General features: G+C 49.9%; 2 protein-coding genes across 5 annotated transcripts in view; one reads left to right on the top strand and one right to left on the bottom strand.

The window, feature by feature from the left end:
• Positions 1–2,471: 2,471 nt before the first annotated feature.
• On the top strand, positions 2,472–17,141 carry lmnb1 (lamin B1). 4 transcript variants are annotated; one of them, XM_083670363.1, is made up of 12 exons: positions 2,472–2,671; positions 2,977–3,356; positions 9,579–9,735; positions 10,400–10,525; positions 11,401–11,571; positions 11,864–11,989; positions 12,365–12,585; positions 12,756–12,984; positions 13,211–13,315; positions 13,477–13,596; positions 14,075–14,185; positions 14,403–17,141. In XM_083670363.1, the coding sequence occupies exons 1-12, from the start codon at positions 2,633–2,635 to the stop codon at positions 14,442–14,444; spliced, it is 1,827 nt and encodes a 608-aa protein (XP_083526489.1). In that variant the 5' UTR covers positions 2,472–2,632; the 3' UTR covers positions 14,445–17,141. The 4 variants fall into 4 exon arrangements, with proteins under 4 accessions (XP_083526489.1, XP_083526488.1, XP_083526490.1 ...); XM_083670362.1 differs by having other exon boundaries at positions 2,472–2,737; XM_083670365.1 differs by lacking the exon at positions 2,472–2,671 and adding an exon at positions 2,675–2,689.
• A 2,229-nt stretch (positions 17,142–19,370) lies between these two features.
• Positions 19,371–22,636, bottom strand: part of LOC310804280 (E3 ubiquitin-protein ligase MARCHF3-like) — a 5,391-nt gene continuing 2,125 nt past the window's right edge. Inside the window, exons 2-4 of the mRNA XM_083669440.1 lie at positions 22,391–22,595; positions 20,347–20,556; positions 19,371–19,900 (exon numbers count right to left, since the gene is read on the bottom strand). Of these exons, the coding sequence (XP_083525566.1) occupies positions 19,742–19,900; positions 20,347–20,556; positions 22,391–22,576 (555 nt within the window). The 5' untranslated portion in view covers positions 22,577–22,595 and the 3' untranslated portion in view covers positions 19,371–19,741. The remainder of the gene's footprint in view (positions 19,901–20,346; positions 20,557–22,390; positions 22,596–22,636) is intronic.

Here is a 22,636-nt window from a genome sequence, read left to right as displayed (position 1 = left end):
TCACCATGGAGCTCTTTCTAAATTAAATTTGTATTTAATTGTGTTGATGTTCTTTTTGACACTTGCATTGATGTAGATTTGATAGCAAAGACAATATTGAATATACATTTTTAAAAACAAAAATGTTTTATGAACTCTGACCTCTGAACTCTGTCTGGAAAGTTCAATATCGCACGCAAGCTAGCGAGTGCAGCTACAATGGGGAGCGAGATGCGGGTTTTACCCCCAAAATGAAGAAAAACATGGCGGAAAAGCGAAAGAAAACTTATCATTTTCACAATGATTGGGAGGAAGAGTTCTTTTTTACGATAGTGAAAGACAAGTGTGTGTCTCACCCTCACACAAACCCTAACCCCTAACCCTAACCCTCACACAAACCCTAACCCCTAACCTTAACCCTCACACAAACCCTAACCCCTAACCCCTAACCCTCACACAAACCACATGCTACAGCGTATCACTGGAGAACAAACATCCCTTCTGTCAGCTTCTAAACCTTATATTACACCTCCATCATCATCACCACTGTAATCTGTCATATAATCATTACTGATCCTACTATGTGTTAAGACCTGACTGTCTCTCTGAGGAACAAATAGAGATCATTGTCAGTAACACAGTTGGAGGGCAGAAGCCTGCCTGAAAGAGAGAGAGAGAGAGAGAGAGAGACAGAGAGAGAGAGAGAGAGACAGAGAGAGAGTGAGAGAGGGAGGGAACATCAAACAGTGCAGGATCATCCTTTTACGGTGACATCCTGTCCTGGAGTGGAGATGTAAGGGTCCTTCAGGTCCTTCTATTGTTGTCCACGGCGACACGAGCCCAGGAGACGCTCCAGCCCCGTCTGAGAAAGGGGGGGGGGTGACGGTCACCATAACAGAGGCTTAGTGGTCAAACAACCTTGGAGACAACAGACTCCTCAGGAGTGTCAAGGCCTCCAGCTTCCCACCCTTGTCCACCCCAAACTGGTTTCACTCTCAATTGGTTGCCTGTCTGCCTGTCTGTCTGTCTGCCTGCCTATCTGTCTGCCTGTCTATCTGTCTGCCTGCCTGCCTGCCTGTCTGTCTGTCTGCCTGTCTGGCGTTCTAGATACAGGTCTGTACATGTGGTCATACAGTATATCCAGTGTTAGTGAGATTGTGATGCCATCTGTGTAATTAATCACATTTCCGAGGCCTTTAAATAACCCCAATGACTGTCTTCCTCGGTGCCGTGACTCTACAGTGTTGTGTGTAGCCTTCTTTAGGCCAGACCGCTGCTCCTGGTCTTATTACTAGCTCACCGCTAGGTTCAGTCGGTGGACCATCTGGCTCTGAGCCCTCGGTGGGTTGCCCTTGGTTACCCACCGCCAGTAAAGGCTGGAGTGGCAGGTGTGGTGAGTGCTTAAACACGTCCACACGGATGAAGGCTTATTCTGGTGGCCGTCCCCCCCTCCGCGCCTCCTAAGACCGGTTCATACATATAACCCCCCCCCCCCCCCCCCGCGCCTCCTAAGACCGGTTCATACACATAACCCCCCCCCCCCCCCGCGCCTCCTAAGACCGGTTCATACACATAACCCCCCCCCCCCTCCGCGCCTCCTAAGACCGGTTCATACATATAACCCCCCCCCCCCCCCCTAAGACCGGTTCATACATATAACCCCCCCCCCCCTCCGCGCCTCCTAAGACCGGTTCATACATATAACCCCCCCCCCCTCCTAAGACCGGTTCATACATATAACCCCCCCCCCCTCCGCGCCTCCTAAGACCAGTTCATACATATAGCCCCCCCCCCCCCCCCTCCTAAGACCGGTTCATACATATAACCCCCCCCCCCCTCCTAAGACCGGTTCATACATATAACCCCCCCCCCCCTCCTAAGACCGGTTCATACATATAACCCCCCCCCCTCTGCGCCTCCTAAGACCGGTTCATACATATACCCCCCCCCCCTCCGTGCCTCCTAAGACCGGTTCATACATATAACCCCCCCCCCAAGTATGAATGTTTGTTTTCAGAGGGAACTTTATTTGTGGTATACAACAAGAACATTGTGGTCCTCTGTGTCTCAGTTGGTAGTGCATGGTGCTAACAACGCTTAGGTTGTGGGTTTGATTCCTGCTGGGACCATCTATACTGAAATGTATGAACTCACTGTAATGTAAGTCACTCTGGATAAAAGCGTCAGCTGAATGGCAGATATTATTATATATACATCACACAACACAACATTGTATAAATCCATGCATAGTTTAAACAGGGCGTTTGTACAGCAATCCAATCCAATAATAAAGGTAATTTATGAATACAGTACATTCAGACGGGGAGGGGAGGAACACGTTCTTTTCTAAAGGCAGGAGCAAATAACCGTATGAATAAACCCTATTTTACAACATTAAAACAAATGTATTTTATGAGTATTATCAAACAGAAACCATGGCAACAAAGAGAAAACACGGACATTGCCCCATTCAAGTAGTGTACCACGTGTGGGTATTTTGGCGCAACTAGCAGCTTCTGAACGCGTCGGTCGGTTTGAATTCTGTCTCCGCGGCTGAAGTTGAAGGACGCGCCGCGTCGCCCCGCGTCGCGTCGCGTCGCCCTCCGCCATTGGTCCGCTGCGGTCACGTTGCTCCCCATATTCACGCGCGGCCATGTTAGTCAAACCTTCTCTTTCATTCTGCGGAGACAAAGTAAGATACTTACATGAGGTTTGCGGCTTTCCTGCCAATATAATCTTATTTCACCGCTCGCTTGCCGTGAGAATAATTTTTTGTTCACTTGCGGCTTTCCTAGACTGCTGAATTCTGCCGCCTTTTTTGTTGCTTTGCTGAAGTCTGATACCTTATTTCTCACATATCTTCCAGCTGGCCATATTTAGCCTATGCCGTAGTCAGGATTTTCCCACGTCGTTGTAGTAAGATTTTATATTTCATGTTTTCCAATTTCAACCGTATTTAATTTTAAAATTATTGTATTTTTTTTACATTTGATCCAGCATTTTTGCTTAACAATGGCGACCGTAACTTCCACTCCGGCCGGCCAGAGAATAAGCACCCGCTCCGCCGCCGGTAGCACTCCGCTGAGCCCCACGCGGATCTCCCGGTTGCAGGAGAAGGAGGATCTGTGTAACCTGAACGACCGGCTGGCCGTCTACATCGACAAGGTCCGGAGCCTGGAGTCGGAGAACAGCGTGCTGCACCTCCAGATCTCCGAGAAGGAGGAGGTCCGGAGCCGCGAGCTCACCGGGCTCAAGTCCCTGTACGAGACGGAGCTCGCGGACACCCGCCGGTCCCTGGACGACACCGCCAAGGAGCGCGCGAGGCTGCAGATCGAAGTGGGGAAGATCCGGTCGGACCACGAGCAGCTGCTGCAGAGGTGAGTAGCACGGTTCGGTTCGGTTCGGTTCACTCATGACTCCAAAAACATCCCCTCCAGTTCTGTATCCCAGAACGTGGCCCACGGAGCTGAGTTTCTAAAGACCTAGAAGTTGCAACATTTGTATCAAGTCGTTGCAAAGTTCTAGAATGACGTGAATCACTTTCAAAGTTACAATTGTTGCGGTTTTTTGAATATTTCCCGTTCCATAGAATTCCATAGTTGTTTACATAGTTTTACTTGGAGAAACACACTGCTTTTGAACACGAGTTTTACCTGGGCATTTTTAGACATGTTGTGTTTATTGTGTGTGTATGTCTATACAATTTAAACTGTTCTACATTAATTTGTATTTGTTTACACTTTGTTCGCCAAGAAGTTGTTGAAGTGTGTGTGTGTGACTTGTCCCAGTGCCACACCTATTCCGATAGTATGGGGGAGGGGCGGTCAGCCTACCTTACTCCCCCGCTCAATGGCTTCATTGCGTCAACGTTGAAATCTGAACCGTTCCGAGAGCGGTCCTAACCCGTTCCACATGAAGTCACCAGCTGTTGGAAGTGTTTGTAAACTTCTGTCAGACGCTGATGGAATGTATTTAAATTAAATAATTGCATAAACGGTCAGCTGATCTTTGGGTTGATAATGTCCCAGTAGGATCCTACTTTGAGTTGGGTCTTCCACCCTCTCTCTCTCTCTCTCTCTCCCTCTCTCAGCGCGGTACCTCAGCTCAGTGTGTTTTTGGGCTTGGCCTCTTCACTCTTCCCACTCCAAACTTCCTGCTGAAGTCAGCAGTGAAACATGCAGGGAATTCTGTGGTTCCTCTGGAAGGCAGGCCAGCCCCCAGGCTGTTTGTCTGGGTGTGAGGCAGGCAGGGAGGGAGGGAGGGAGAGAGAGAGAACTCACAACCACTCATTACACACCAACCCTTACACACAGCCGCCCGGAACAGTTCAATAAAGTGAGTCAGTGGTGAGGAATGATAGTTTTAAGACTGTAGTAAATTCCTCTATCCTCTATCCATTGTCCTCTATCCTCTATCCATTGTCCTCTATCCTCTGTCCACTGTCCTTATGTGCCCTGAGTTGGGTTTCTCCCTCTGAGTTTAGTTGACATGTACCTGTCTTCTTGACATGTCTTCCGCCGTAGATTGAAGACCCATCTCTTCAGGCTTTATCTTCCCTTCTAAAGACCTCTTCACCCCCTCTACCCCCCTGTACTAACCCTAACCCTAGAGACCTCTTCACCCCCACTACCCCCCTGTACTAACCCTAACCCTAGAGACCTCTTCACCCCCACTACCCCCCTGTACTAACCCTAACCCTAGGGACCTCTTCACCCCCACTACCCCCCTGTACTAACCCTAACCCTAGAGACCTCTTCACCCCCACTACCCCCCTGTACTAACCCTAACCCTAGGGACCTCTTCACCCCCACTACCCCCCTGTACTAACCCTAACCCTAGGGACCTCTTCACCCCCACTACCCCCCTGTACTAACCCTAACCCTAACCCTAGAGACCTCTTCACCCCCACTACCCCCCTGTACTAACCCTAACCCTAGAGACCTCTTCACCCCCACTACCCCCCTGTACTAACCCTAACCCTAGAGACCTCTTCACCCCCACTACCCCCCTGTACTAACCCTAACCCTAGGGACCTCTTCACCCCCACTACCCCTCTGTACAACTTTCTCTCCAGTTAATAATAAAAAAAAAAATCATCTTCTTCTAGCATTGTGACTGCCTATGGCCCCTGGTCTGAGCATTGATTACTTTATCTTATGATGACTGATGGATAGATGACTGATGGATAGATGACTGATGGATAGATGACTGATGGATGGATGACTGATGGATAGATGATTCACTTACTTAAACAAATGCAGATGATGAGGTTGGGAGTGCGGAGGTTGGTTTGGTTCGGTGGAGAGACAGACATCCCAGAGGTCAGATGAGGATCTGGACGGCTGCTCCCCTGAGTGGCTTTAACCGGTCAATGAAGCCCCCCGCCGCCGGCCGGCCTCTAGCGTAGCCTGTAGCCGACCTAGCGTAGCCTGTAGCCGACCTAGCGTAGCCTGTAGCCGACCTAGCGTAGCCTGTAGCCGACCTAGCGTAGCCGTAGCCGACCTAGCGTAGCCTGTAGCCGACCTAGCGTAGCCGTAGCCGACCTAGCGTAGCCTGTAGCCGACCTAGCGTAGCCTGTAGCCGACCTAGCCTGTAGCCGACCTAGCGTAGCCTGTAGCCGACCTAGCGTAGCATGTAGCCGACCTAGCGTAGCCGTAGCCGACCTAGCTTGTAGCCGACCTAGCGTAGCCTGTAGCCGACCTAGCGTAGCCTGTAGCCGACCTAGCCTGTAGCCGACCTAGCCTGTAGCCGACCTAACCTGTAGCCGACCTAGCGTAGCCTGTAGCCGACCTAGCCTGTAGCCGACCTAGCGTAGCCTGTAGCCGACCTAGCGTAGCCGTAGCCGACCTAGCGTAGCCTGTAGCCGACCTAGCGTAGCCTGTAGCCGACCTAGCGTAGCCGTAGCCGACCTAGCGTAGCTGTCGCGAACTTTGTGTTGCTGCCTCCCCTGATCCACAAACGTCTGGACTCTGGGGGTCCTGGTCCTGGTCCTGGTTCCTCTCCACATCTGTTCTACTCTGCTCATGTGCAACTAATCAAGTGGCTTTACATTTAAATATTAGTCTATGCATAAACTTCCCCTGGAGACAGGACACTCTGTCACCTTCACTCAGCACATCTAGACATGCTGGGAGGAGGGCCTCCTCAACTGGACACACGTTGGAAAGGAGCTGTGCTTCGTTTAATGAGCTTTGTTTAATCTAATTTTAAAGTTGTTTTGTTTTGAGAGTATTTCCCTGTTGGCACAGTCTGGGGGCAGACGTTTGACTACTATTGTTAAATGTGTAATTGAACTAGGAAGTGTGTGTGTGTGTGTGACTGAAGCAGCCCAGGCAGCACCTGTTAGTAGATTACGTGGGACAGATGCCCTTTATTTGATACTCACTCTGCACATGGTCCTCTATTGACTCAAACGGTTGCTTGCCTGCCAACGCGCACGCCCGCAGTCACACTCTCCAAGTCTTGTGAGGCGAAGTCCATGTTTTGGCGGGTGGTGTATTTTTAAACCAGTTGCCTAAAATGTCCCGGGCAGAGTTATGTGAGACTAAGTTGATGCACTTGAGCAAACAGACTGATCTGTGGGAAATGAAGTTAAACCAGCCCAATGTTTCTCTCTGTCTTTAGCCTCTACAGTAGTAAGATGCTAATGTAGAGTTTCTACAGTAGTAAAACATGTTAATGTAGTTTCTAGTGTAGTAAGACATGCATGTAGAGTTGTTTATTCAACCCAGTATATATGTTCTCTGAGTCACGTGGACCAGGGCTGAAACAGAGAGGGTCTGTCTGAGAAGTACTGCCTGTGGATCTGTTTCTCCAAGGCTATGGCTTGATATGACTAGTTGTAATGCGTGATTCTATGCAGGAGTATACAGTGTTGGTCCTGGGGAGGGTTGGGGACAGTTGGTTGGTCCTGGGGAGGGAGGGTTGGGGACAGTTGGTTGGTCCTGGGGAGGGTTGGTTGGTCCTGGGGAGGGAGGGTTGGGGACAGTTGGTTGGTCCTGGGGAGGGTTGGTTGGGGACAGTTGGTTGGTCAGCTGGTTGGGAGGTTTGCGTGCTGCTGAACTGGAGGTCTTGTTGATGTTAAAGCGTCTTTTCAACCCTCGGCTGAGACGGAATGACAGGGCAGCTGCAAGATTATGTTGTCTGTAGTCCTAGTCCCCACACACACACACACACTAACTCAGGGACAGCTGTTGGGCCATTTCCTACAGAAAGTGGCCTTTTGTCCGCCAGTCTAAGTGGCTGCATGTGTTGTTGGCACAGAAGGGCTTGTCACTTGTGTTTGTGTTCTAGGTAGCATAGGAGTGTTTTTGGCTGGTGTTTGTGTTGTAGTTCGCATAAGAGTGTCTGTCTGTTCTCTCTGGCTTTTTCCATGTTGTCCCCTTCCCCTGGCTGTGTCGGATGAACCGCCCCAACCAGACAACTAGTGCTGTGTTCCACGGTGGTGATGTAACAGCAGAGACCGCCAGGAGGGTGGGGCCACGCCCTGGACGGGCAGGTAGTTTAGTAGTGGAAAACATGATGACAGCAGCCCCTGTTGGGTCCTGACAGGAATGTTAGCCTTCATGATGCACGTTTCTCCTTTCTAAAAGAAGCACCTTTGGCACTTTGGTAACTTTTCAAGATTTTTTAAAAGTTGTTTTATTTTTTATCCTCAGACCTCTGAGAGAGACAGAATTCTTCAGTGACATGAAAGACGGCAGAATCAGCACCTTCACCCCCACCCCCCCGTCCGTGCCTCTGTCGTGTGAAATACTTGACATTCTCCTGACATTCCAGTCACTCTGTTCCACCTAGGCACCGCCCACACCTCATGCCCCTGAGCTAAACGGCGGAATGTAATTGCCTCCCCCCTCCCCACAGGCAGGGCCCACCCCACAGGCAGGGGCCTCCCCCGAACAACAGCCAACTTTGATCCGTTTGAAAAGCCAACAAGCCAGAGTCAGTTGGGCTGAGGGTGTTTACGATCAGGTCAGGTGACAGGCGTTTACTAGGAACGACAAAATGTTGAATTCTGCTGATGGAGGTCGGGTCCGGGTGTGCAGTGCAACCACAAGGTGTTGACCTGGGGAAGGCAAAGGTGTGTGTGTGTGGCCACGGCCGTGGTCATGTGGTTGACATGTAAAAGCATCACGGCGCCAGGAGGAATTGTTGTACACGTTACATGTGGTGGGAAGCATGGGTTTAAAGAGCTCAGTCATGCACGACGGCGTGTTCTGACACACGGGACATGTATGTACGGTGAACACGCTGAACCACTGCTCTCGACACGGAGGCATTCAGGGGCCTCTGGGTAATGCCCAGACCAGCCAGTGTGAAAGAACACACACACACACACACACTAAACCTGACCCCTCTGACACACACACTCTGTCTCCCCCCAGAGAGGGTATTCTCTGTGGTTCAGACCCCTTCATATTAGAGCGCTGAGCCTCTATAAACACCCAATAGAATCTCATATCCTGTTTCCTCCTCGGCCAGTCACAGAGCAGGGCATTGTGTCCACAGGAACTGCCCATGAATGTCGATTGATAATCATCTGGAACTGAAAAAGGCTGTGTTACTGAGGGATGGTCTGGATGTGGTTCTAACTAGGCCCGGTACGGTACTGAGGGATGGTCTGGATGTGGTTCTAACTAGGCCCGGTACGGTACTGAGGGTTGGTCTGGGTTAGACTTACAATAGGGTTAAACTTTCTGGGTAAGACTTACAATACTTACATTTGTCTCAGTAAGTGAATCAACTCAAACAGTCTTGGTCAGTAAAACCTTCCCTAAGAACAAGTGGCATGGACAGTCGGTCCCGGTGCTGGAGGAAGGAGGGAGAGCAGCTGATTAGATCCAGACAGACTAATCCTGCGTGATGACATCAGGCCCTCTTCCATAGAGAACACTGTTCTATCTATGACATCACCTCTAACACCAGCCAGTCAACCAACCAGCCAGCCAACCAACCAGCCAGCCAGTCAGACAGTCTCTGATTTGACAGTTCCAGCAGGTTGTACTTGAGTGTCCTTCTCCTGATGACACCTTTGATAGCACTGTACTCCTCGTGTGTGTGTGTGTGTGTGTGTGCGCGTGCGGGCTGATTTAATCTATCTGACGACCCATGGCATTGTTGTGAAAGGACCACACCTCTCTCTGTTAGCCCAGATTAACGTCTGATCCTGTCTACTCAACTAGACCTGTCCCTCTGGACCAATCACAACCTAGACCTGTCCCTCTGGACCAATAGCATATTACGCTGGTCAAATGTCACTGATATGATTGATTGTATGGTGTTTATGCAACAACACAATTAGCTCCACACACACACACTCTCTCCTACCAGCAGTGGCTTCTCAGGGAGGTCCCCAACAGGCACGACCAGGAGAGCTCTCAGTCGGCCCGTTAAACCTCTCCACCCTTTTAAACTCCAAAGCTCCAACTTGAGACACACCACCACCCCCAACACGCTCTCTACACACACACACACACACACACACACACTCCACACACCACTCCTTGGCTAGCCACCACACACACACACAGTCTCTCCCCCCCTGCCTGCGCCATGCGGTGGCTGTTTGGTGCTGAGGCGTGTGTGTGTCCTCCCTGCAGCTACGCTAAGAAGGAGTCGGAGGCGGCGGGGGCTGGGGCCAGGCTGAAGGACGTGGAGGCGCAGCTCAACACCAAGGAGGCCCTGCTGACCACCAGCCTCTCAGAGAGGAGGGCCCTGGAGGCCAGCCTGGCAGACCTGCAGGGACACATCCAGGAGGTAGGACACACACACACACACACACACACACACACCCACACAGACATGGCTAAACACTTTTATATTGATTCATCAGTCTTTGATATGTGATACATTTGGATCAAGGAGATGTCATTTGATGACTCTTTGGACCGAAGTGTCATTGATTTTGAAATAGTCACTTTGTTCAAATTTGTGTAACGTGAATGTTGTTTGGAGAGCGAGAGGATTAGGAGTTAAATCAGTGTTTTGTTGGAGTGACTGTAGAAACACACAGTGCCTGTGGAAGACAATGATGTAGCCTCACCAGAATGGGGCGCTATAGCTCCAGCTCAAGCCTGCCTCCAGCACACGGAGGTCTTTTGACCGCCTTCATAGTGGACTGCCATGGCTGTTGTCTTCCAGCTGGACCAGCCTCAGTCCTAATGCTGCTGCTGTTGTTGTTAATAATAATAATAATGCATTTATTTTGTATAGAGCTTTTTTCAGGACTCAAACATGACATTCCATGGAGAGAACAAGAACAGATAGATTAAAAAGTCAAAACAAAAGCACAATCAGTAAAAACAACAATAAAAATAGTTAAAGATTAAAAGCAAGTTTAGAAAGATGGGTTTTTGTTTGAAGGAGGAAGTTTGGTGTTCCCAGTTGGCCCAGGCTCGGTTCTAAACTTGTTGTTGTTCAGCTGGACGCGGGCCTGGCCCAGGCTAAGAAGAAGCTCGGCGAGGAGACTCTGCTGCGCGTGGACCTGGAGAACCGCTGCCAGAGCCTCTCTGAGGAACTGGAGTTCCGCAAGAACATGTTCGAAGAGGTCAGAACCCACCAGAACCTCTCTCTCTAACCCACCAGAACCTCTCTCTCTCTAACCCACCAGAACCTCTCTCTCTCTAACCCACCAGAACCTCTCTCTCTCTAACCCACCAGAACCTCTCTCTCTCTAACCCACCAGAACCTCTCTCTTTCTAACCCACCAGAACCTCTCTCTCTCTAACCCACCAGAACCTCTCTCTCTCTAACCCACCAGAACCTCTCTCTCTCTAACCCACCAGAACCTCTCTCTCTCTAACCCACCAGAACCTCTCTCTCTCTAACCCACCAGAACCTCTCTCTTTCTAACCCACCAGAACCTCTCTCTCTCTAACCCACCAGAACCTCTCTCTCTCTAACCCACCAGAACCTCTCTCTCTCTAACCCACCAGAACCTCTAACTATCAAATCAAATCAAAGTTTATTTGTTACTTGCTTTGAGCAAGCTATCTTTCAGCGGTGCAGCAATAAGTAATAATAAAAACAGTAACATAGGGACAATAATAGTATGTGTGAGTGTACATGCGTGTGTGTGTGTGAGTGTGCATGCGTGTGTGTGTGAGTGTGCGTGAGTGTGCATGCGTGTGTGTGTGTGAGGACAAATGTGCAAACCCACTTGTGTATCTCAAACTAGCTGGGTGTCATCTTCTGTGTTGAACTTTGACCCCTTCTCCCTGGGTTTCGGCAAAGGACAAACTTCCATCCCCTACTGAGTATGTACTCCCTAGTGTGTACTAGCCCCATAACCCTGAACCCTAAGCGTGTGTGCGTGTGTGCGTGTGTGCGTGTGTGCGTGTGTGCGTGTGTGCGTGTGTGCGTGTGTGCGTGTGTGCGTGTGTGTGTGTGTGTGTGTGTGTGTGTGTGTGTGGGGTCTTCCAGGAGATCAAGGACACGCGTCACAGACATGAGAGTCGTCTGGTGGAGGTGGACTCTGGCGGGCAGATGGAGTATGAGTTCAAGCTGGCCCAGGCCCTCACCGACATGAGATCCCAGCACGACCAACAGGTCAAGCTGTACAAGGACGAGATGGAGACCACCTACGTGTCCAAGGTGAGGGGCACACACACACACACACACACACACTTTATCTAAACGAGGAGGACTGCACAGACGAGACATTTTTGTTGCATGCCAAGAGAATGTTCTGGAGTCTTGGTCAGCTCTGTTGTGCTCAAGTGAAGATGCGTCACCCGAAGACTTCCTCTCTGGCCAGGAAACTCCCAGGGTCTCATTGACTTCCTCTTTAGGAGGTGTTGCACTATCGTTTGCGGATGTGAGAAATATTGTTGCTCTTTTAACCCCCTAACCCTGCTCTGTCCCCCCCCCCCCCCCCCCCCCTCAGCTGGAGAACGTGCGTCTGTCCTCAGAGATGAACAGCTCGTCAGCCAGTATGGCTCGTGAGGAGCTCAGAGAGTCGTCTCTGAGGGTGGAGAGTCTGGCTGCTCAGCTGGCCTCCATGCAGAAAGAGGTGAGAGGTCACAGGTCAGGATGTCGTACCTAGTAGTATGGTGTGTAGTGTGGGTAGTATGATATTAGTGTGTAGTATGATGTTAGTGTGGGTAGTATGATATTAGTGTGTAGTATGATGTTAGTGTGGGTAGTATGATATTAGTGTGTAGTATGATGTTAGTGTGGGTAGTATGATATTAGTGTGTAGTATGATGTTAGTGTGGGTAGTATGGTGTGGGTGTGTGAGTGTAGTATGATGTGTGTGTGTGTGGGTAGTATGGTGTGTGTGTGTGTGGTATACTATTAGTGTGTCGTACCTATGGTCAGATACCTGCGCCACTGACAGATCCTTGTCTAACCTGTACATCCTCCCTCCCTCCCCCCCCTCCCCTAGACGCGGGGCTGGCAGGACCGTATCGGGGAGCTGGAGAGCGCCCTGGCCCAGGAGAGGGACAGTGGGCGGAGGCAGCTGGAGGAGAAGGAGAGGGAGATCTCTGAGATCAGGGCCAGGATGCAGCTGCAGCTGGATGACTATGAACAGCTCCTGGATGTCAAGCTGGCCCTGGACATGGAGATCAACGCCTACAGGAAGCTCCTGGAGGGAGAGGAGGAGAGGTGAGGAGGACACACACACACACACACACTCTACTGGAGGGAGAGGTGAGGAGGACACACAGATATAAATACACTGGCAACCTGGCTAGTCATAACGGTGTGGTCCTGGTCAGCACCGTGGTCCTTCTCCTCTGAGCTTACAATGTGTCTCTGCCCCCCCGCCCCCCCAGGCTGAAGCTGTCCCCCAGCCCGTCCTCCCGTGTGACGGTGTCCAGAGCCCAGTCCAGCAGCCGCAGTGTGAAGACCACGCGCGGGAAGAGGAAGCGCGTGGACGTGGAGGAGCAGGAAGCCAGCAGCTCCGTGTCCATCTCCCACTCCGCCTCGGCCACCGGCCCCGTCTGCATCCACGAGTTGGACACTGACGGGAAGTTCATACGCCTGCACAACACCTCCGACCAGGTAGGTCAACACACACACACACACACACACACACCTGCACAACGCACACACACACCTGCACAACACCTCCGACCAGGTAGTTCAACACACACACACACACACACACACACACACACACACACACACCTGCACAATGCACACACACACACACCTGCACAACACCTCCGACCAGGTCAGCACACACACAACACTGTTGTTGACTCCTGTTGTCCCTGTGTGTGTCCAGGACCAGGCCATGGTGGGCTATGAGATGACCAAGACCATCAGCGACGTCTCCGCCACCTACAAGTTCACCCCCAAATACGTCCTCAAGGCTGGCCAGAAAGTCACGGTAAGACACCCCCTCCCCCCCCACACACACACACACACCACCTGGAAAAACCTGCTGGCACACAGGCCTCAGGTCAGTATCACATCTGACACACACACACACATGCATATACACACACACCCACCCACTCCTCTGTGGCTCATCTGTGTGTGTGTGTGCAGGTGTGGGCGTCTAACGCGGGGGTGGGCTCCAGCCCCCCGTCTGACCTGCTGTGGAAGAGCCAGGCGTCCTGGGGGGCGGGGGAGGACGTCCAGGTGCTGCTGCTGGACCCCCAGGGAGAGGTAACCCCTTCTCCCTCTCCATCTCCTCTCTACCTCTACCTCTTCTCTCTACCTCTCCTCTTCTCCATCTCTCCCTCTCCATCTTCTCTCTACCTCTCCTCTTCTCTCCCTCTACGTCTTCTCTCCATCTCTACCTCTCCTCTTCTCTCTACCTCTTCTCTCCATCTCTACCTCTCCTCTTCTCTCTACCTCTTCTCTCCATCTCTACCTCTCCTCTTCTCTCCCTCTACGTCTTCTCTCCACCACTATCTGTTCCTCCACCTCTCCTCTCCATCTCTATCTCTACCTCTCTCTCTCTTTCTGCCTCCCTCTCTCTCTCTTTACCTCTATCAGTACAGTCTCCCAGTCCCTGTCTGTTCTATGGGCTCTGTAGGCAATGGTGTAGTGTTCTACTCTGGCCAGCAGGGGGTGCCCTGCTCCATGTTGTGTGTCTAGAGAGGATATCCTGAAGCCTTGTGTGTGTGTGTGTGTGTGTCAGGAGGTGGCCAGGAGAAGCACCACCTACAAGACAGCCACAGACGAGGACCAGGGGGAGGACGAGGATGACGAGGGAGTGGACGTGATCGAGGAAGACCTCTTCCACCAGCAGGTACACATCCCATAATAACCCGCCGTGTAGTCGTGTTTCCATGGAAACGATATTATCTGAGACTACCTTCCTCCTTCAGCAGCGTAGCTAGCAATGTAGCCAGTGTCTTCCTCTGAAGGTCCGGCTTCCACCGTCTCTGGATAACGGCAGGAATGTAATCTAATAAAGCAATAGACTGTGGCTGATTGATTGACCTGATTGGTTTGTGCGTTGCCAGGGAGACCCACGTGTCGCCAAGAGAGGCTGTTCCATCATGTGATGTCACCAGCGCTAAGCCCCGCCCCCCTCCTGTCTCAACCAACCAGTCTCCGCTGCCATGCCAACCAACACAGACCTATTTTTGTATGTTTTAGTGTTTTATAAGAAGTTCTTATTATTTCTGCTCTTAGTTTGAAATTCTTCTTCTCGAGATTGTAAAACCGCTTTTGGTACCTTTTTATTTTTATGTAAAACCATAAAACAAAAAACATCATGATTTTTTTGCTTTTACTGAACCAAATGTTGTTTTGTCGTCGGCGATGTTCTGTAGCGTTGAAGTGAAGCAGCGTTGTGGTGGCAGGCAGCTGACAGACTTCTGCTCCTCAAGGTGCTGTGACTTTTTTACATCTGTACTCTGATTTTTTTAAAAGGTAGAAATACATTTTAAAGACCTCTTTATAGAAAGTAATACATTTATTATGATAGTGTTTCCTCTTTCTCTGAGAAATAGTTAGCCAGTTTGTTACATCAGAATGTAGTTGATATCTTGTATATGAAACTTGAACAAATAAAGTTTCCAATTTGACAAGAAAGAAAAGCACAGCTTTTTCTAAGTGACCCCTGACCCTCCTGATGCTGTACTGTCGGCTTGGCCGACGGTTGTCTAACGGTTAGAAACCAGACCACAGGACAACGTCAGAGTTCAGAGGGCTGCTCTGCCTCTGTGTCACACATTTGACTCCTGTCAGTAAAGATTGTTTTTTAATTAGAATTTGTTTGTCCCACACCACACTGATGCAGGAAAGCCTCTCACTTAGATCCACGTCTTAGTTCGTCCAGACTCCTCTGTAACCACTAACTAACCAACTAACTACTGGACCCTCTGGCTTACATGTCTGGTCAAGCCTGGGTGGAACGCAGGGGAGGCTGGTGGAGGTAGAAATCGGAGGGTGGGCTCACTGTAATGCATGGAATGAGGAATGCCATTCCTAATTCCGTTCCGTGCATTACAATGAGCCCGTCCTCCAATTTCTACCTCCGCCAGCCTCCCCTGGTGTAATGTTGATCCACTACAGCCGAGCCTGGTATCGCTGTCATATCCGGGTTTAGCATTCTGCCAATCACCAGCCCAGTCAGGACCCACTTCTGGTCATCTGATTGGATCGTTGGCTGATGTCACTATTCCATTCTATACGGTCATGATTGTAACCACGACAATGGACAGTTCAGGAGGATCTACCCTATCTAGTAGGGGTGAAGTCAAAATGGCCACTGCCTCATGTTCACTTATGAAGCTGAATGCTAAGATGTTGTTTTCATGCTTTGTAGACATACAGTGCATTCGGAAAGTATTCAGACCCCTTCACTTTTTCCACATTGTTGTGTTACAGCCTTATTCTACAATGGATTCAATTAATTTTTTTCCTCATCAATCTACACACAATACCCCATAATGACAAAGCCAAAACAGGTTTCTAGAAATGTTTGCTAATTTATTAAAAATAAAAAACAAATCATCCTTGAGATGTTTCTACGACTTGATTGGAGTCCACCTGTGGTAAATTAAATTGATTGGACATGATTTGGAACGGCACACACCTGTCTATACGGTCCCACAGTTGACAGTGCATGTCAGAGCAAAAAACAGGCCATGAAGGAATTGTCCGTAGACCTCCGAGACAGGATTGTGCCGAGGCACAGATCTGGGGAAGGGTACAAAAACATTTCTGCAGTATTGAAGGTCCCCAGGAACACAGTAGCCTCCATCATTCTTAAATGGAAGAAGTTTGGAACCACCAAGACTCTTCCTAGAGCTGGCCGCCCGGCCAAACTGAGCAATAGGAGGAGAAGGGCCATCGTCAGGGAGGTGACCAAGAACCCAATGGTCACTCTGACAGAGCTCCAGAGTTCCTCTGTGGAGATGGGAGAACCTTCCAGAAGGACAACCATCTCTGCAGCACTCCACCAATCAGGCCTTTATGGTGGAGTGGCCAGACGGAAGCCACTCCTCAGTAAAAAACACAGCCCGTTTGGAGTTTGCCAAAAGGCACCTAAAGGACTCTCAGACCATGAGAAACAAGATTCTCTGGTCTGATGAAACCAAGATTGAACAGACTTGAACCCGATTGAACATCTCTGGAGAGGCCTGAAAATAGCTGTGCACTGACGCTCCCCATTCAACCTGACAGAGCTTGAGAGGCTCTGCGGAGAAGAATGGGAGAAATTCCCCAAATACAGGTGTGCCAAGCTTGTAGCATCATACCCAAGAAGACTTGAGGCTGTAATCACTGCCAAAGGTGCTTCAACAAAGTACTGAGTTAAGGGTCTGAATACTTATGGAAATGTGATATTTCAGTTTTTTTATTTTTAATAAATTAGCTAACATTTCTAAAAACCTGTTTTGCTTTTGCCATTATGGGTTATATTGTGCGCAGATTGATGAAGGAAAAATGAATTTGATCCATTTCAGAATAAGGCTGTAATATAACAAAATGTGGAAAAAGAGAAGGGGTCTGAATATTTTCCGAATGCACTGTACTTGAGCAGAAACTGAAACGTCTCGGCTGATGTGTCTTAGTCATTGTATGCTTATTATTTAACAGGTGTAGGTCTTAAACAGACAGGTAATTCCATCTGAACATGTATTCAAACCGTCTGTTTTATTTTGTTGCCATGGTGCGTCATATGCATGCATTGTTTCTGTAACCTTCACATTTAAATGACAAAATAAACAATTGATTTTGTTGTATTTCTACCAGACTCGCCTTTTTTCTATCTCTGATTTTCATGATGTTTGATACCATTCCTCATTCTGTTCCATGCATTACAATGAGGCTGTCCTCCGATTTCTACCTCCGCCAGCCTCCCCTGGTAGAGGTGTATGATCCATCTACCTCCGCCAGCCTCCCCTGGTAGAGGTGTATGATCCATCTACCTCCGCCAGCCTCCCCTGGTAGAGGTGTATGATCCATCTACCTCCGCCAGCCTCCCCTGGTAGAGGTGTATGATCCATCTACCTCCGCCAGCCTCTCCTGGTAGAGGTGTTTGATCTAGAGTAGGTCAGTGTGTTCTGCTCATGTGTTCATTAACAATGGGAGCCATGAAATAATTGTAGCAGAGAAAAAAATAATTAGCAGGTTTTTAATAAAATTGTCAATAAAACAACAAAAGCTTTTCCATTTTACCAATAGGGTCATGATGATGATAAAACACTGACATGACCAAATCTGTGGGTGGAGAAGGTAAGCGCTTCATGTATCCCTCTGATCTCCTTCTGTACATTAGGAACTGGAATCTAACTCCTAGGATACATGTTGTATAGGGGAGGCTAGTGGAGGTAGAAATCGGAGGACAGGCTCGTTGTAATGAGTGGAAAGGAATGGGGAATGGTGTGTGTCCTCACCCTGGTCTTCCTCGTGTGTTTGATACTATTCCTTCTTCCATTCCATCCATTACAATGAGCCCATCCTCCGATCTCTACCTCCACTAGCCTCCCGTCCTCCGATCTCTACCTCCACCAGCCTCCCCTGCTCCATCTCTACCTCCACCAGCCTCTCCATGTCCTCCATTGGTATTACATGAATTGAAGACGTTTGGTGCTCAAGTTGAAGTGGTTTTGGAACATGAACCTGAAGGCTCTCGGCTTGGCGACACAATGACCATGTCTGGGAGAAGAATAAGTATTTTTTCTTCATATCGCCGTAGTAACCACTTCAGTATGCACCTGTACAGTCCTTGAGAGGAGAAGCAACAGAGACTATGACTAACAGGACTATAACAGCAGAGACCAGGGACAGGACTATAACAGAGACCAGGGACAGGACTATAACAGCAGAGACTAGTGGAGTTAGAAATCAGAGGACGGGCTCATTGTAATGCATGGAACGGAATGGGGAATGGTGTGTGTCCTCACCCTGGTCTTCCACATGTGTTTGATACCGTTCCTTATTCCGTTCCATGCATTACAATGAGCCCATCCTCCGATTTCTACGTCCGCCAGCCTCCCCGGTCTAGAGATACTGTAACAGGATGATGCTATGGGTGACGAACATGACTGAAAACACGTGGATATTATCAAAACAATCAACCATCGACCAGCTCCAAACTCATCAACCATGATCGACCATGATCGACTATGATCAACCATGATCAACCATCGACCAGCTCCAAACTCATCAACCATGATCAACCATGATCGACCATAATCAACCATAATCGACCATGATCGACCATGATCAACCATAATCAACCATGATCAACCATAATCAACCATGATCAACCATAATCAACCATAATCAACCATGATCGACCATAATCAACCATGATCGACCATAATCAACCTTGATCAACCATGATCGACCATGATCAACCATAATCAACCATGATCAACCATAATCAACCATAATCAACCATAATCAGAGTACAACAATAACTAAGGTACTGACACTGTTTAAGAACAACAACAGAATATTAAACTATTCTGCATTTGAAGTATTTGTGTATTTGACTTCATATTTCAGTCAATAAAGTCATCATACTCCTTGGCGATGGTCAGCCCTGTAGACAGGTGGCAGTGATAATGCTCTATCAGCCCTGTAGACAGGTGGCAGTGATAATGCTCTATCAGCCCTGTAGACAGGTGGCAGTGATAATGCTCTATCAGCCCTGTAGACAGGTGGCAGTGATAATGCTCTATCAGCCCTGTAGACAGGTGGCAGTGATAATGCTCTATCAGCCCTGTAGACAGGTGGCAGTGATAATGCTCTCAGCCCTGTAGACAGGTGGCAGTGATAATGCTCTATCAGCCCTGTAGACAGGTGGCAGGGTAGAAGATGACTGGACCATGGTCAGAGTCACAGCAGGCGGTCACAGAGGCAGCTCCTTCCTGTCTGTGCTTCGGTCCAGCCAGACCATTGGCTGCTTGTTAGCCTATTAGAGGTGAGAGAAAGCAGTCTCTCCGAGCCACAATGGAGGCCTTTCAGAGCCGTGATGTCCTCCACGCCGCTCTCTGGTCTCAGATCAGCTGGGATCCAACAATCCAATGGTGCTGCTGGCTCCACCAAAGTCTTGTTGAGGCTGAGATGAATCCTTTTCATTGGCCTGCTCACAAATAACATCATATGTGGCTGCTTTCTGATGACATCATATGTGGCTGCTTTCTGATGACATCATATTTGGCTGCTTTTCAGTTTTTAGTGCGGCACTTTTATGTCCAGCTCCCACAACCAGCCAATGAGCTCCCAGCGCCTCCCACAACCAGCCAATGAGCTCCCAGCGCCTCCCACAACCAGCTAATGAGCTCCCAGCGCCTCCCACAACCAGCCAATGTCCTTGCAGCGGTTAAGGCGGAGGGGCTTGTCAGACTATCGTCTCTTTGGACGAGCGTTTGTCCCGGGGCGGGCCCCGTAGAGAGGGCGGAGCCGACGACTCCCCATGTGACCTGGGCAGGAGGAGTACGACCCTCTGATTGGTCTGCCGCCACTCGCTGTAGAGACGACAGTGATACCTGAGAGATACCTGGGGGGGAGGGAGGGGGGGGGGGAGGGGGGGGGGGGGGGAGGGTTAATATCTATCACTTTATCCACTACTGTAAGATACATGATTTGCAGACAAAGGCATTGTTTACTATATGAAATCACCCCCCCCCCCCCCCACACACACACACACACGAGTGTTTGTAGTTTGAGTCAGTTGTGAGTTACACATATCTAGTGAAAACAGGAACAGATTTATGCAACAGTAGAACCCAACCCTCCCTCCCTCCGTCCCTCCGCTCCCTCTCTCTCTCCTCCCTCTCTCCTCCCTCTCCCCTCCCTCCCCTCCCTCTCTCTCTCTCTCCTGACCCTCCCTCCCTCTCCCCTCCCTCCCCTCTCTCTCTCCTCCTTCCCCTCCCTCCCTCTCCCCTCCCTCCCCTCTCTCTCTCCTCCTTCCCCTCCCTCCCTCCCCCCCCTCCCCTCTCTCACCAGGGTCCAGAAGAGGTAGATGGTGAAGAGGGCGACGGTGAGGGCGATGAGGCCTACGGCCTCCAGGCGGCTGGCGTAGTGGAGGTGGTCCACAGCGCCACGGAGACACAGCCAGCCGGACACCGATGCCAGCGGCGTGATCAGCAGGAAACACACCAGGTCCCCAAACAGGGTCCGCTTCTCCTGACGCACGCCGGGGTTACGCATCCACTGGAGGGGGGGGAGGAGAGAAGAGGGGGGGGAGATTAGCATTGAGAAAGTCTAAAAGAGGCGTGTCCTCTCCAGCTGCCTGTTAGCGACCTGCGCTAGCAGAATGGTGTCCAGTCTGTCTCTGCTCAGCCAACACCGTGATGTTGGTTAAAAGTCATATCTATAACTAACGGCCTACGTTGTTTAAAAGTCATATCTATAACTAACGGCCTACGTTGTTTAAAAGTCATATCTATAACTAAAGGCCTATGTTGTTTAAACGTCATATATATAACTAACGGCCTGTCACAAACAGGAAGGAGGGGGCAGCACAGTGCTGTGATGCCCACACTCTCAGAAACAAGGTTCTAAAAGGGTTCTTCATTTGTTCCTGTATGGGACCCTTCTTCAAACGGTTCCCCTATGGGAGCAAATGAAGAACCCTTTTAGAACCCTTGTTTCTAAGGGTGTTCTGCCCACTGCTACCTGACGGCGATAGGGATCGTTCTACATCACGTTGTTCCATATGACACCGGGAGACGGAACGGAACTGGATTAGAACAGGACAGGATGTTGGCTCTGCAGGGGAGGGGCCAGCTTGGGCCTCAGCCAATCAAATTATCTCCCCGGCCAGCTATGGTTCTTGATGCTTTTTAAATGTATCTCTGACATTGAACTGAACTGAACTGTTCTCTCTCTCTGTCTCTCTCTCTCTCTCTCTCTCTCTCTCTCTCCCTCTCTCTCTCTCTCCCTCTCTCTCTCTCTCCTCTCTCCTCTCTCCCTCTCTGTCTCTCCTCTCTCCCTCTCTCTGTCTCTCTCTGTCTCTCTCTCTCTGTCTTTCATAGTGAACTGTATAGCACTTTGAGACAATTGTGTTTGTGCTGCTACAAATCCATGTGGTTAGAAATGGATTGGTGATCCGGTGTGTTCAGCCTCGATCCCCCACAGCAGACAGAGACAATGTCATATCTGTGGTTTCTGTCTAGAAAAACCTCTTCATCTTACTGAAGGACCTTTTTAACACTTAAGAGGTGCTTACATAACAAACGAACCAACAGTATCTGTGGTTTGGGCCACTCTAAACATTAGAAAACAGGTTGTAATGATAAACCAGCTTGATGTCCCTGAGAGGATTGTGGTGATGAGTATTCATGCAGACACAGGAGAGTGTAGTGTTTCTATATGTGTCTGTCAAGCCTAGTTTAGTACCCAGTTCTACTGCGGTAGTGAGCTGAGTGTCAACATTGCTCTGTGAGATTTCTTCAACACCACTAACCTGGAACACACACTCTCTGTACAGGAACACACACTCTCTGGACAGGAACACACACTCTCTGTACAGGAACACACACTCTCTGTACAGGAACAGTGATAGCCCAAAGTGTCCTCATACCCCTTCCTAACCACACCACTTTACATCTGTGCATGTAGGCCAACCGTCTCTCTCTGTCTCTCACACACACACACACACACACACACACACACACACACACACACACACACACACACACACACACACACACAGACACACACAGACACAAAGACAGACACACACACACACACACACACACACACACACACACAGACACAAAGACAGACACACACACACACACACACACACACACACACACACACACACAGACACAAAGACAGACACACACACACACACACACACACACACACACGCAAACACACACAAAGACAGACACACACACGCATACACACATGCATACACACATACACACACACACACAAACGCACACACGCACACACACACACACACACACACATATACACACACACTACACCCCAGCCTACTAACTCAACACCCAGATTTACTGGACTGTGTGTGTACCTCTAGCAGTGGGCGGGACTTCCTCTGGACGGTGAACTGGTACCGGCAGAGCTCACAGAAGCTGGTCCCCGAGGCGGAGAGCCAGCGCTCCAGGCAGCAGCGGTGGATGGTCCCCAGGGTCCCCGTACACCGGCACGGGGACAGCAGCTCCTCCACACACACACCCTCATGGCAGATACGACACATGGGATGCTCAGGGAGGGGGCTGCTGGGGGGGCGAGGGGGGTGGGGGGTGGAGGGGGGGTG

The sequence above is a fragment of the Argentina silus genome (genome assembly GCF_951799395.1).
Source record: "Argentina silus genome assembly, chromosome: 5".
Classification (NCBI taxonomy): domain Eukaryota; kingdom Metazoa; phylum Chordata; class Actinopteri; order Argentiniformes; family Argentinidae; genus Argentina; species Argentina silus.
Note: the sequence above shows the minus strand (reverse complement) of the source record. Positions and strands in the feature narration are given on the sequence as shown.